Genomic DNA, 15,228 nt, shown 5'->3' with positions numbered 1-15,228 from the left:
ACTCCTATGCCATTTTGTTATAGCCTTGCTAAACTATTCAACTAGGTTCTCTAATGCTTTGTTTGATATGGTAGTGAAAGAGAAGAGAGAAATAGAGGAGAGAGAGATAAGAGTTAGTGTGTTTGATTGGCAAGGGATGAGAGATAAAGGGGCAGATTTTGTGGGTCCAATGTATTTTTTCAATCTTCTCATTTTGAGTAGACATAGAACAAAGTTTGATCAATTTTTTTAGCTTTCCAATTGTAATCTTATTAATTTTTTTGGTTATTGGGAGGGAGTAATCTTATTAATTTATTAAGCCTATCGTTGTTTTTATATTTTGATATTTTTATTTTTATTTAAATGTCGATTCATGGCAAACTAATTCCCTCTCTTATTCTCTATTTAACCCAACGATGGGAGAGAATCTACGTCATTCTTTCTCTACTATCACAGCTCTCATACAAACAACTTATATAATTTACTCTATACCACACGTATTTCTCTATACTCATCACATTTTGTTATATTTTTTATTAATGTCAACTCCAACAATCAATTTGTCGTGCAACGCACGGGTAAAAAACACTAGGGGATAAACAAGGGGTAGTTTCAAACTCCAAGCGCAATGTTGTCTACCAAGAAGTTTTTGAGAACATATGAGTGGTTAGTTTAATTTTTTTATCTTAATAGTTTTTTTAATACAAACTGACTTCTAAGTGACCTAACTTTATTTCATTGTTAACATGATGTCTATGACATCTTATAAGTTGATGAACATCTGATGCAAAAATATTATTGTCGGTTTAAGGTTCGTTCTATTTTCTCTTACAATGAAATAATTTTTTATTGATTAAAACAAGTATGTACAAAGTCTGATATATATCTTAAATTTTGTAGGCACCCTGCAATATTGGCTCAAACATGGATGACTTGAAATAAAAAAATGAGGTCATACTTTATGATTTATCTTTCACAATTCAGATTTGTGCTACTATCACGTTCTTTTTTTTTTCCATGATTAATATGTATTTATCATCTACTTTATTGGTGATTCTTTTTTGTCCACTTTCCTTAACATTTCAGACTCTTCTATTTCATCTATTGTTTAATAATCACTTTTTTTTAAAATTAAATATGTAATAGAATCACAGTTGTTATCTAATGTATTGACACGTTGAATTTTTTGAAAAAGAATCACGTGCTATTTCTTCCATTTTCAAAAAAAGAATAATTTTTTAATGAATGTACTAAGGGTGGAATCACGTTGTGGTAATAGGACAGTCGTCACCCTTAGACACAAAATTGTTACTTGATATACTATAAAAGATCATAAACTCCCTATATATTTCGGCTCTTCTCCTTTAGAAGACAAATTTCAAGTAGATGAATCAATATATATTTCTTACACATTTTATTATTATATGCAACTAAAGTAGTGTTGACAAACTACTAATAAAAAAGTCAAACTTTTTTTTTGAAAGATAAATATATATATATATATATATATATATATATAAATAATATCAAAAGGCTTGAGAGCAAACTCTTAAGCAGGAAATACAAACTAACCAACACCGGCGGAAAAAACCCGAAAGTACACCCAAAGATCGAGCCAGACAAAAACCAAACAGAAGAAACCCAAAGACAGAAAGATAGGAAAACCTAGAAAGTGCCGGAAAGAAAACATGACAGAGCAAACAAACCAAAAAAAAAAAATTCCGATATATTTCATAAATTTTGTAGGTACCTTGCAATATTGACTCAAACTTGGATGACTTGGTATAAACACAAAATGATGTCATACTTTATGATTTATCTTTTATAATCCTGATTAGCGTTACTATCACATCCTTTTTTTTCCATAGTATGTGTTTATCGTTTGCTTTATTGGTGATTCCTTATATCTATTATTTGTGTCATTATTTTCATGTTCATGAAGAATGTGAAACGATTTCATCTTGATCTCAATCAGGCTTAGATGACAAGTCTTTTGGTCCACTTTGCTTAGCATTTGAGACCCTTCTATTTCATATGTTGTTTAATATATTTTAAATAATCAAATAATTGATTGATGTATCAAATACGATAGACATATTCCCTGTGCAACGCGCGGGTAAAAAAACACTAGAATTTCCCCTTCTATATTGATTTATGAAATTTATAAGATTTTGTTTCTCTGATAAATGAGAATCCATTGAGTAAGATGATTTGCATTTAAGTCTGCTCTGAAACCTAAAAGTGGTTGTTGTTTGTATTTGCGTATAATTTTCAATTGCATGTTTTAATTTTAAAGTACTATAATGCTATCTACGTGAGATTTTGTTTTATATAAAAAGTATCATTATACTTTTTTTATACAATCATTATATTCTAAACTAATTAATTGATATTATTTTAATAGAATAAATTTAATATAATTAACTTTAGTATTATTTTTAAAATTTTAAGAGTGTATATTTATATAAGTATATAACTATAATAATTTGATAATAAGAAAAGTAAGAGGAATACAAAATATTAATACATATGTACTATAAAATTATGACATGAATTTATTAGTGCTAACAAATTAGAGTTACGAGATCTCACGGGGAGAAACATTTTACATGAAAATGAAAATTTGTACGAGTTAAAAAAAAAAAATTCATTTTCTATAACTTAAGTGTGTTTTTAATAATTTAAAAAATAATTATATATTTATGTATTGTTATATATCTAAAACACAAAAGCATTACCCTTTATGCAACACGAGTATACATCTTCACAAACAAAATTCAGTTATACCTCACATATGCAAAACTTAAAGCTTTTGGTTTATTAACTTCTGTGTTTTTCAAAATTTGTGCTCTTTAAATATCTACATCTTTATTATGATTATTCTTACATTCTTAGCATCTTAAATATTTATAATTTAAAATATGAATCGATGTATCAAATATAATAGACATATTCCCCGTGCAACGCGCGGGTAAAAAAGCACTAGTAAGTATTGTATACCTATGGGTACTTCTTTCCGTCAGTAATTGTTTTAGTGACAGAACTAAAACTATGAGTACAGAGATGATATACCTACAAAAATATTTATTTTGTCACAAGATGTTTTACGTTTTTTTGGCAATTCCGTCTCTCAAATTTCATTTACCTCTCATGAGCCCTTCTTTCTCTTCCCAGGCACGACTCATATGTTTATCCCTTGTTCCTCTCGAAGCTTGTTTCTCAAACGTGTTTCCTGAACCCTTCAGTTCTTGTCAATACTTTCATTGCCTGGCCTCACCGCCTAACGCCGCGTGAAACGTCCCTTTATCGTTTAAGCATTAGAGATCTGAGATCTCCAGGTTTCAAGCAGCGGTCTCCAGCGACCAGAACATTGAGAAAGGGTGTAATCCCTAGAGAGAGAGCGAGTAACTGAATTTCATGTGTGTATTCATAAAATGAGCCAAAGTCCCTTACAATTGGTATCTGCTACCTATTTATAGAGGTAGTGTTGGGCCCCCATATGCTAGTGTCCTTAATGGGCCGTGTGGGCCTAGCTGAACGAGGCTCCCTTACAATTGGTATCTGCTACCTATTTATAGAGGTAGTGTTGGGCCCCCATATGCTAGTGTCCTTAATGGGCCGTGTGGGCCTAGCTGAACGAGGCCCAACCCTACTGGCTTGGGGACCCGCCACGGGGCGGTGTGAACCCTGGGCGTTGCCCCTCTAGGGGCTCGCCCAGTCCAACGAGTATACATCTTCACAAACAAAATTCAGTTATACCTCACATATGCAAAAATTAAAGCTTTTGGTTTATAAACTTCTGTGTTTTTCAAAATTTGTGCTCTTTAAATATCTACATCTTTATTATGATTATTCTTACATTCTTAGCATCTTAAATATTTATAATTTAAAATATGAATCGATGTATCAAATACAATAGACATATTCCCCGTGCAACGCGCGGGTAAAAAAGCACTAGTATATAATAAAAATAATTAATAAAATGTGTGCGGGTATGGGTGCGGGTATGAGTATTATAGTACCCAACCCGCACCCGTACCCATTATTTTTTGCGGGTAATTACCCATACCCAACTAGCGGGTTTTGACCCTACCCATTGTGGGTATTTTTAGCGGGTACCCTATGGGTTCGATACCCATTTCCATCCCTAGAATGATGCACAGCTTACTAATTTTTTTTTTTTTATGATGCACAGGTCAGTCAAATTGATGAAAGCATATAAAGAGCTCATATTTAATCTTCATGAGTATGTTTAGCCCATTCTTAAGGTTGATTCATGTTTTCCTCAAACTCATCAGTTTTGCATATAATCATGTTTTAGTATGTCAATTGGGTGACTTATCTTACTTTGCTCTATATATTTCCTTAAGTTCAATTTAAATTGATTGTTAGTATAAGTTCATTGGTGAAGTAACCACAATTATTTTGGGTGGGAGAATTATTTTGTTTTTTTCTCACATATATAGATAATTTGTTGGGGTGTGCACATGTGGGGCATTGCACCATTTTTTGTTTCTCTTGACTGAAATGTGCCTTTGATTTTTTGTTTCACCAGGGTTCCACCCCAAGATTCACAAATACACTAGATACAATTCTTTCATCACAGTCCTTTCAAATTGGTGAAGGAGGGTTTTTTGTTCTTCAAGACTTCATTTTGGGTTTCTGTTTCAATCTTCTTCATGAATTGATTTTGTTCTTCAACTAATTATAAGACGTCATATGCTTCAAGGATTCCTGCTTTTCTTTTCTTAATCAAAAGTAAAAGGATTGAGGAAAAGAAAATCTTCTGGGGTGCAGAATATTCACTTATTGGATCTGTTTTCAATTTTTTGAGGATTATTTATTTGGACCATGATATCAGGTCGTTGTGCAGCTTGCAAGAATCAGGGAAGGAAGTGCCTTTCAGATTGCATTTCTCTCCTTACTTCACTCCCAATGATCCTCAAAGATATTTGACAGTTCACAGAATCTATGGTGGCAGTAACGTTGGAAGAATGCTTCAGGTAATCAATTCATAAAATTCTATGTAAATATACATATAATGACCATATTATTTCATTTGTTATAAATAAATTTTGTGTCCTTCTAACAAACCCCTTGACGACATATAGTAGTGTTACAACCAAAGATTTTGGATGTTGGTGCATTTCCTCTTCTATCTCATTCTTATGTATTTTTCTGCTTCATGTGGATTAATCTCTGTATTAAGCTTCTTTTACTATGTTAATTAATCAAGTCAGATTATTTAAGCATAAGTAGAACTGTTTGAAATGTTTTTATTGTACTTTTCCCCTTGACAAGGTCCATCTTTTTTTAAAACAAAATTGGTGTTGTGGATTGAAGTGAAAGATTCTTGTTTTGATTGTTTGAGTTACTTTTGGTTTCAGAGATATGGTGAGCATCTTTAAGGTATCCCAATGGTATGTTTTGTTTCAGAATCCTTCGCCCCACCATCAACCTCTTCGTCCCGCAACATAATAAATTCAAACGAACACGCATAATCACATTCATGATTAATTGATGTATCAAATACAATAGACATATTCCCCGTGCAACACGCGGAAAAAAAAAAAAAACTAGTTTCATTTCATTGGCTCATTTTTTCATTTTCATTTTATATTTGTTTGTAAGAGAAGTGTATGGGCATCTGTTTTTGTGACAACACAATACAAGTGAGTGAGTCTCTTTGAAATTAAAGAGGTCAGAGTTTCATTTCAGCTCCCTTGGAACAATAACAAAAACACAAAGGTAAAATTGCAGTGTAGCACTAGCTAGGGTTTCCGAACAACGAATCATCATCCTTCAATGGCGATGGCTGCTGCTCTTCGACGCGAGGGGAAGCGTTTGGCTCCTCTCATCTCTCCCCTACCAATCCGATCCTCTCCCATTTCTCCGTCAGTTCTCGATTTGATTTCGCTTCATCTCTTCCCTTTTTCTCAATCACTGATTGATTGATTGATTTCATTTTGTTCACAGAGACCAAACCCTCAATGGATTCCGCTCCATTTCAACTCAAATTGGTACGATTCATTCAATTACCCTTCTTCTTCCCCCTTGATTGTATTTGTATCGCTTGATTCATGGATCTGTGTAATTTTGTTGCAGTTCGAAACCGGATGAAGAGTGTCAAGAATATCCAGAAAATCACCAAGGCCATGAAGATGGTTGCCGCGTCTAAGCTACGCGCTGTTCAAACCAGAGCTGAAAATTCACGTGGGTTGTGGCAGCCCTTCACGGCCCTTCTGGGTGATGCTACAAGTATGTATGATCTATTATTATGATTGGATCTTATACACTCTTCTGTTGATCTTTGATATTTGTATGTCATGGTTTTGTTGATGTGTGCACAAAGTTTTTGATGTGTGCTTTTGTGAAGAGATATCACTTAAACTTTGTTTGCGTCGCAGAAGCACACATCAACAGTTTTTGTATGTATTTTTATGAATTAGGATTCAATAGTGTGTGAATGAGAATGTATGCGATGTTTCTGTTGCCCTGCCTTTGCTCATTGGTGGTTCTGTTTCTATGCTTAGGTGTTGACGTCAAGAAGAACGTCATTGTTACCGTTTCATCTGACAAAGGTCTTTGCGGTGGAATCAATTCCACATCCGTGAAGATAAGCAGGGCTTTAAGCAAATTGAATGCGGGTAAATTTTTGCACTTCCTTTTTGCATGTATTGCCATGGTTGCAATTAGTGGCATAGTAACTTTTTGCAATTTCAAGGATGGTTATGTAACTGCAACCATGATACAATTTAGAACCCTTGCAATGTTAAATTACATTTTTGTTGGAATATTATCAATGAGACTAAATTTGTAATGTTGAACGATTCATAGGATAAAGTCTCTGAATGATAATAGTTTCATTCTTATTTGCTACTACAGGGCCTGATAAAGAGACAAAGTATGTCATATTGGGCGAGAAAGCTAAAGCTCAGCTGATTCGTGACTCCAAGCAAGACATTCTGCTCTCATTAACTGAGTTGCAGAAAAATCCTCTGAATTACACTCAGGTTAGTATATTGTGTGCCATCCAATGGTTGATGGTCTTACTAAATACATTTGTGCCTGAACATTATGGTTTCTAGAGCCTACTTAAATTTTCTTGAAATGATCTGTTCATAAGTGATTACTGTTCAAAAGCCGATATTACAATTTGATAGTTTGATATTTCTATGGGCCGACACTACTTTAAAGGGTAAAGGACTTTAAGTAACTATGGAAATTTATGACTTATGAGGTCAAGATGAACTTCATAATTGAATATCATGTAGATGCAACAGTTTACCTTTTAGTGTGCCTTTGAATCTTGAGATCTCATGTTTAACATATTTCATGGAATCCAGTTCTTAGTGCTCTAAATTAATTTGTTGTTAGGAAGATTGAATTATGACCTTCGTTATAAATGTTTTTATGGAGAAATTCTGATTGAACCCAGGCGGTGATTGATCAATGTAGGCAACCTAACCCTGTGGAGCAAGGCTTGTGTGTTGTTGAATATTGAAATTTAGCACATGTTTGGCTCAGGTTCTTATGAGGAAATAATCGTTTATTGTTTTTAGTAGCTCTCCCAAGATGCTGCCAAAAGAGGGGGTTTTGACCCATAATAAGTTATGTGGATTTTGATGATTGCCGATCCATATCTGACATAGATAAATTTTATATATGAATGTTTTAGATAGTCTAGTGCGGAATATGTTCCTGTCTTTCACTCTTTCCTTCTAATTGTTGTATTTTCAGGTGTCAGTCTTGGCAGATGACATTCTAAAGAATGTTGAGTTCGATGCATTGAGGATCGTGTTCAACAAATTTCATTCAGTTGTACAGTTTTATCCAACTGTGTCAACTGTACTATCTCCTGAGGTACATACATTTATTAAGCAGTGGTTTGGATTGCCTATGGTGTACAAGTTTTGTCCACTGAGTCCTATCATAAAGTCTTGTTGAGATTCTAGGTTTTGGTGGTGCTTTATATGAAGAAAGGTCTGAGGACTTTTATTTTGCAATATTAGGTTTTCACTATATCCTTCTTGTTTTAATGATGCGAAGTGACGCAATTTCCTTGTAGATTGTCGAGAGAGAGACTGAATCTGGAGGAATGCTTGGGGAATTGGATTCATATGAGATTGAAGGTGGTGATTCAAAATCAGAAATTCTTCAGAATCTGTCTGAGTTCCAGTTTTCTTGTGTGAGTACTTTTTTTCAAAACTTCATGACAGACTATTTTTTTGTAGGCTGCATTTTCACATCACACTTTGATTTGAATCATAAGCTTTAGGGTTTGTGATGGATATGTTGCACTTCTATATTCACTACCCAGCTATACTTCTCGCTCTGTTCTTTTGTTGTTTTTGTTCTAAACTGTAGTGGGTTCCTATCGACTTCATAACAAGTTCATTTTGGCGTTACAATAAGATGATTCTAGGATTTCATGTACGGCACAAATTCTGCTCATAATTTTCTTTCTATGCATGTCCTTACATAGTACACAATATTATATAAATGAGAGAGGGAGACCTTTTCTCACACAGCATAGAAATGTCTCCCTTTTGGTTTCGAAAATGTTATTTAGTTATAGCATATTCATAATTTGTCATGATCCTTCATTTACGAGGGAGGAGAGGGCAAGGTGGAGAGGAGAGAAGTATAAATGCGTTTTATTTTTGTAGGGTTGAGGGGGAGGGGAGTAAGTTATTTTTCCATTGATTTTTCACCTCATGATATTCAGTGTTCATTTAAACTCAAATGCATCTAAACCCTAAAGTATAAAGTGTTCGAAAATTTTATTCTAAATTACATCTTACAAATATTCTTCACATACCTAAGTGGGGCTTGAATGAGTAAAAAATAACCGTTAGTCACTTAATTGTTACTGTTTCGATTAGATAGGTGTATGTGCTTGAATTAGTTACCTGGTTAGATAATTAGTTAATGAAGGTGATATAGAGGGTATGAACGATAGGAAGTAATAATGAAGGGGGTCCTTGGATTTGTAGTGGAGTTTGGGAACGAGAGCCTAGGTGTCTCATCTGTTCTTGTACTCTTCGATGCAGGTCAACAGACGTCGTATTCTGTCAATAAAATTTTCATTTCTTTCCCATATTCTGATCCAGTTGTCATATTCTTAAAACATCATGTTTTATGTTCTAGGCTTTAATTTCATGTTATAAGTTGCTATTTTCCCTATATTTGCTTAGCTGCATCAAGAATGCTAGATGATAACTTTACTGCTGGCAGCAATGTGAGGGTGTCACCGGTCACTGAAAATTCCTTGGAAATTCAGAATGTTAAGACTTGGTTATTGTCAGTCTGCGGCTTCTCATTTAAACTGTTGATCAATTCAAGGAGTTGACACTATTTTAAAATGCATTTCGGAATGTTGTTCAGCAGTTAAATTACTACACGTTTTCCTTTTCCTTTGGTATATTCTTACTTTTTGATTTATAAATTTTATGGAGAATTGCAATCAATTTAGTTGTGTGAGGCTTGTCTTGCATCAACCTGAAATTTTGTGCTGATTGTGGCTTATTATCGGTTTTACTTGTACATTTGCTTTCTATTTCTTTTGAATGCTTTTTAATTTAGAAATGTTTAGGCAAAACCTTTTACTGTTTGAAAGTTATGTCTGTTTCAAATTATGCTTCCATTTTTCTTTACACGCTACTTTGGTATAGGTCATGTTCAATGCGGTGTTGGAGAATGCTTGCAGTGAGCAAGGAGCAAGGATGTCTGCTATGGACAGCTCTAGCAGGAATGCTGGGGATATGCTTGATCGTCTGACCCTCACCTATAACAGGTCACTTTTTCTCTTGTTCTCTTATACCACATGCATGTGTTAGTGTTGTCAAATAGTGCCGCGTACCACTGGTCTCACTGCTATTTTTCCGCTATGAGGGTTTCAGATAGCGATTTTTGGCTATCTGTTATTTTCTGCGATCCACGATTAACAACACTGATGTGTTTAACTTCCATTCAACAACCATGGTCTTGAACAGAACTCTGTTTGGACTATCCTATTTTAACGTATTATACTATTATTATCTCATTAAAAGCTACTGTTTCACTGACTGGTCTCCTTGTTCATTGCGACAGAACTCGTCAAGCATCAATTACCACTGAATTGATTGAGATTATCTCTGGAGCTTCAGCGCTGGAAGGTTAATTGCGGTGAAGCAATCTGTATTATATTTAACGATGACGATATTAAGATAATATCAGTGGGTTCTTTTGAAATTGCTGGTTCAACATTTTTTTTAATCTTACGAGACTTCTGTAATAATTGTCCCAATATAAGTCCTGTGTTGGGGATTTCCTGGCCGACCAGATTTTTCTGGAATTATGGTTTTTGATGTTGAGATGGAGTCTCTTTTTTAACCCGAATGACTCATAAGATTTTTCATTTTCTAATAATGATTGGCCTTCGTTTCTCGCATGGGTGTTTTAAATGGTCCTGTTGTATTTTGTCATTTTTCAGCTATTTAGGGAGTGTTTGGGTTAACAATTTCATTAAGTGTTTATAATAATATATAATCTATCTTGAGAATCTTATTGAAATGATATTAAAATCTTATACATTGGTATAAAGGCTTATAATTTGCTTCTCTCAGACACAAATACGGGGTTTCTTTCAAAGAGCTATGTCATATATGGTTATCCAACATGTATGAGGCTAAGAACTAAAAAAAAACTGTGTCCTGTATGATGAGGGAGTGGTGATTCAAATGGCGAATGTGAATTGGGGAGATTTGTGTGTTTATTTGTTTTTTTCAAGTGAGTGTTTTTTTTGTTATTTTTTATGGAGTATTGCTGAAAATAATTTAAAGAAGATGAAGAACATGAGGAAAAATGTTTGAAGATTTATGGAAAACCAAAAGTGTAAACGGAGGCTAATGTCGGGGTACCAAAGTGGGATTGATTTTTGTTAACCACTTGCATGCCAAGTGTATAAGTGGGATTCTGAAATGCATTTTAAAATAGTATCAACTCCAAACTGTTATAAGTCTTGTCGCATTACACGGACATTTTGATATTATTGAAATTAATTAAGATTATTAATGGCATATTTTTAGGGCACCATTTATCAAGTTTTGATAAAAAAAAATATAATTTTTAAAAAATTGTAGGAATTTTAGCAAAAAATCCCTAAAATCTTGCCTAAGAATAAGACACAATTTGAGTAATACTAATTAAAACAATAAATATCACTTAAATTTTTATCAACAAATAGTGAAAGTCTTAATTTTTTTTACATAAAAAAAGGTCTTAATTTTTCAATAGAATGTAATAATTTGTCTCACATAAAAAAACCCCTAAAGTCTCAATCAAGAATAAGATTTGGGAAATAATTATTTAAAATTTTCTGCAAATTAAATAATTAATAAAAGCCAAAGTTTTATTAAGAGAATTGAGTATTAAAAAATTATTAATAACCAAATTTTACCGGAGAAGGAGGGTTTCATTTCGCGCAAGGTAAGCTTCAAATAACTCTGACTCTGAAGAAAGGTTTCTATGATGGTTCTATCAATTTTTCGTTTTCTTTGACAGGTGAGATGGAGGATCAAAAGAAGAATCTGCTGAAGCTTTTGAAATCTTTTGACGAATTGAAGCTTGAGAACCCTACCTTGAGGGACAGTCTTCAAAACAATGAGGTTGAGGTGACTAATGCCTCTAAGTACCTCATATCCGAGGTGTCAAAATTACAGGAATTATTGGACATCGAAAAAATAAATTGCATTGGACAGTCAGAATGCGGAAGTGAAAAAGATTGAGAATCTTGAACTTAAATTGATTCAAATGAGAGAAGATTTTGTGAAAACTGAACATGAGTATGAAGTGGAAATATTGAATTGTCAATGTGCTTTGGTGAGTACAAAAATTGCGGGGACTGAGGAGGCGACTGAAAAGAAGAAGTTTGATAAAGAGCTTGCGGAGTTAGACGATCAAATGAAGTTTTTGAAAGAACACAAGTTGACCTATGAGGAAATTAAGAAAAGAAAGATTGAAGAATTGGAAAAAATGGCGATTGAGGAGAAACGTGTACAGGATGATCTTAATTTGATTTTGGTTGCCAATCAGCGCTTCTCAGCTGCCTAGAGTCAGGATAAAAGGATTGCAGAGCTGGAGAATGAAAAGTTGACTGGTCGTGATCTTTGTAATCTTTGGCTTTGATGCGTTGAATATCCTTTAAAGCTTAAGATTTCTGATTTTTGTGCTGAAAACAGGGATTGTATCTCTTGGATTGCTAGTAAGCAACAAGAACTTAAATTCAAGTTAGTTTTTGATTTCCAATTCGAAATGAAATCTATTGGAGGCTCATGTTAGTGGATTTTACCACATAGTGTTTCCTTGAAACTTAGCTAATGCATAATCCTTCCTCATGGCTTGTCCCTTATTTGATCTACTTTAAGTTGTGGAATAGACAAGTATTTCTCAAATATCTATACAGTTTCTCTATTAAACGTTTTCATGATTTCATCTCTTCAAATGTGACAATTCTTGTCTGCCCCTGTTATAATCTTTAAAGTTTCTACCTTTCTTTGGGAATATAAGGCTTATTAAACACCAAACTGTTTCAGTTAAGGCATATGAAGATTTCTATACTAATAAGTTTTTGGAACCAATCTGTTTTTGGGTTAGTCTAAAGACTTCCCTAGTTTATTCCTTGACTTTATTATGCTTGCACACATAAAGTATATGTGCCAGATAAATTTAGCCTTCAAATGTCTTCGATGTTAGGCCTTATGTTATTTTGGCAGCTTATAGTTCTGACTAGTGATGCATATGACAACATGTGGGACTGTGGATATTAATGAAATTCATCTGGAGCCGATATTATAGAGTCTTGTTTGTCCTCTACGACAATCAAATTGGGAGTGTGGATATTAATGAAAAGGCATTGAGAATAAACTTTGGGGCGGTTTTCTTGAAATTTTCTTATCTGTATAATACTTTCTTTGCGCCAACCCCCCGCTTCTGATTTCTTATAATCATTAGAGCGTTCATTCTGGGGCCTCTTTGTGTGTGCATTCGCTCTTTCAAGAGACACAGCCTTACTTATTCTGTGAATTCTTCAGGTTGAAGCTCTAGTAGTGCAGTTGACTCAAAGGGACGGGGAATTGATACAAGCTGGCAAATTTTCTCAAGCAGGTGATGTTTTCTTATTTAATTACTTGATGATGGTAGTTTCAATAGTAATAGGAAAAACTAGAGTAAAAGGGTTAGTATAATTAGAAAATTTTCTCTATCTGCATCAAACTAAACACATCAAGGAAAACAATGGTATCAGAGGGAACAATGGTGTCACTAAATAAAGGAGCTATATTTGGATTGTGATGAGATGGGCAAATCAGTTTTTTAATCTCTTGCACACAGCTTATCATGTTACATGCCTTAAGCATTTAAGGTTGATAGAACCCAACCAAGAACTGATATTATTTATATGAAAGAACCCTAATTCCCAATTTGGGAATCAGAAGATACATGAGAGTTGCCAAATGCTCTATTTAAACCCCATATCCCAAATGAATACCAACATAACCCCTAATGCTCACTAACCTCTCTTATTAGGCAACATGCCTTATTAACTCTCTAACTAACCCTCTAACTCACTAATGAGTACTAGCACCTCTTAACTAACCCTGCATACCTATCAATACCCCCCCCAAAAAAATAATTTCACCTTGTCCTCAAGGTGAAGGACTGAATGCAAAAAGGGACATATGAATTCAGGCTATAGACATGAACAACTATTCAAAACACCCAAAAGTGACAATCACATCTCCCACCTGGATCCCATGCATACCCAAGAAGTTCTCAATAAGCCCCGTACTTGAATGAGCACTAAAATTCAATCCTCCTCCATGTGACTCAAGTTTGAAGAGGTCCAACTTTCACAAATAAGTTGATACCTCCAATTCTGCTCTTGCCTCCAACCCAAAACATTGAATCTTGAGATCTTATGTTTAACATATTTCATGGAATCCAGTTCTTAGTGCTCTAAATCAATTTGTTGTTAGGAAGATTGAATTATGACCTTTATTATAAATAGTTTTACGGAGAAATTCTGATTGAACCCAAGGCGGTGATTGATCAATGTAGGCAACCTAACCCTGTGGAGCAAGGCTTGTGTGTTGTTGAATATTGTAATTTAGCACAAGTTTGGCTCAGGTTCTTTTGAGGAAATAATTGTTTCTTGTTTTTAGTAGCTCTCCCAAGATGCTGCCAAAAGAGGGGGTTTTGACCCAAAATAAGTTATTTAAACCCCCACTTAATGTGGATTTTGATGATTGCCGATCAGTCTGACATAGATAAATTTTAAATATGAATGTTTAAGATAGTTTAGGGAAGAATATGTTTCTGTCTTTCATTCTAATTGTTGTATTTTCTGTCTTGGCAGATGACATTCTAAAGAATGTGGAGTTCGATGCATTGAGGATTGTTTTCCACAAATTTCATTCAGTTTGTGCAATTCATGCCAACTGTGTCAACTGTACTATCTCCTGAGGTACGTACATTTATTAAACAGTGGTTTGGGTTGCTATGGTATACAAGTTTTGTCCGCTGAGTGCTATCATAAAGTCTTGTTGAGATTCTAGGTTTTGGTGGTGCTTTAGATGAAGAAAGGTCTGAGGACTTATTTATTTTGCAATATTAGGTTTTCACTATATCCTTCTTGTTTCAATGATGCGAAGTGATGCAATTTTCTTGTAGATTGTCGAGAGAGAGGCTGAATCTGGAGGAATGCTAGGGGAATTGGATTCCTATGAGATTGAAGGCGGTGATTCAAAATCAGAAATTCTTCAGAATCTGGCTGAGTACTTTTTTTCAAAACTTTATGACACTTGTTTTTGAAGGCGGTGATTCAAAATCAGAAATTCTTCAGAATCTGGCTGAGTACTTTTTTTCAAAACTTTATGACACTTTTTCACATCGCACTTTAATTTGTATCATAGCTTTAGGGTTTGTGATGGATATGTTGCACTCATATACCCACTAACTAGCTATACTTCTCGCTATGTTCTTTTCTTGTGGTTTTTGTTCTAAATTGTAGTGGGTTCCTATCGACTTCATAACAAGTTCATTTTGACTTTACAATAAGATGATTCTAGAATTTCATGTATGGCACAAATTCTGCTCAGAATTTTCTTTCTATGGATGTCCTTACATAGTACACAATATTATATAAACGAGAGAGTGGGAGACCATTTCTCACACAGCATAGAATGTCTCCCTTTTGGTTTTGAAAATGTT

The 15,228-nt window shown here is 34.2% G+C and overlaps 1 protein-coding gene and 1 long non-coding RNA gene across 2 annotated transcripts; both read left to right on the top strand.

Moving 5' to 3' along the window:
- The first annotated feature begins 5,629 nt into the window (after positions 1-5,629).
- Positions 5,630-10,411, top strand: LOC130736639 (ATP synthase subunit gamma, mitochondrial). The gene is made up of 9 exons (XM_057588460.1): positions 5,630-5,873; positions 5,956-5,999; positions 6,085-6,237; positions 6,513-6,626; positions 6,865-6,992; positions 7,720-7,842; positions 8,048-8,167; positions 9,654-9,775; positions 10,072-10,411. Exons 1-9 carry the CDS (start codon positions 5,785-5,787, stop codon positions 10,139-10,141), a joined length of 963 nt encoding a protein of 320 aa, XP_057444443.1. The 5' UTR covers positions 5,630-5,784; the 3' UTR covers positions 10,142-10,411.
- Positions 10,412-12,077: 1,666 nt separating this feature from the next.
- On the top strand, positions 12,078-14,849 carry LOC130736596 (uncharacterized). Its single transcript, XR_009018607.1, has 3 exons — positions 12,078-13,125; positions 14,375-14,482; positions 14,689-14,849. It is a non-coding gene; the product is annotated as an uncharacterized LOC130736596 (long non-coding RNA).
- Positions 14,850-15,228: the final 379 nt, after the last annotated feature.

The sequence above is a fragment of the Lotus japonicus genome, chromosome 1, assembly GCF_012489685.1.
Source record: "Lotus japonicus ecotype B-129 chromosome 1, LjGifu_v1.2".
Lineage (NCBI taxonomy): Eukaryota > Viridiplantae > Streptophyta > Magnoliopsida > Fabales > Fabaceae > Lotus > Lotus japonicus.
The sequence above is the reverse complement of the archived record's forward strand: the minus strand, read 5'-3'. Positions and strand labels throughout refer to the sequence as shown.

Excerpts from the sequence above, each read along its gene's own strand:
- LOC130736639 (XM_057588460.1), top strand. The coding sequence starts at position 5,785 with ATGGCGATGGCTGCTGCTCTTCGACGCGAGGGGAAGCGTTTGGCTCCT. Across the intron at positions 5,874-5,955 it reads CGATCCTCTCCCATTTCTCC|AGACCAAACCCTCAATGGAT; the intron begins GTCAGTTCTCGA and ends TTTTGTTCACAG. Across the intron at positions 6,238-6,512 it reads CCTTCTGGGTGATGCTACAA|GTGTTGACGTCAAGAAGAAC; the intron begins GTATGTATGATC and ends TTCTATGCTTAG.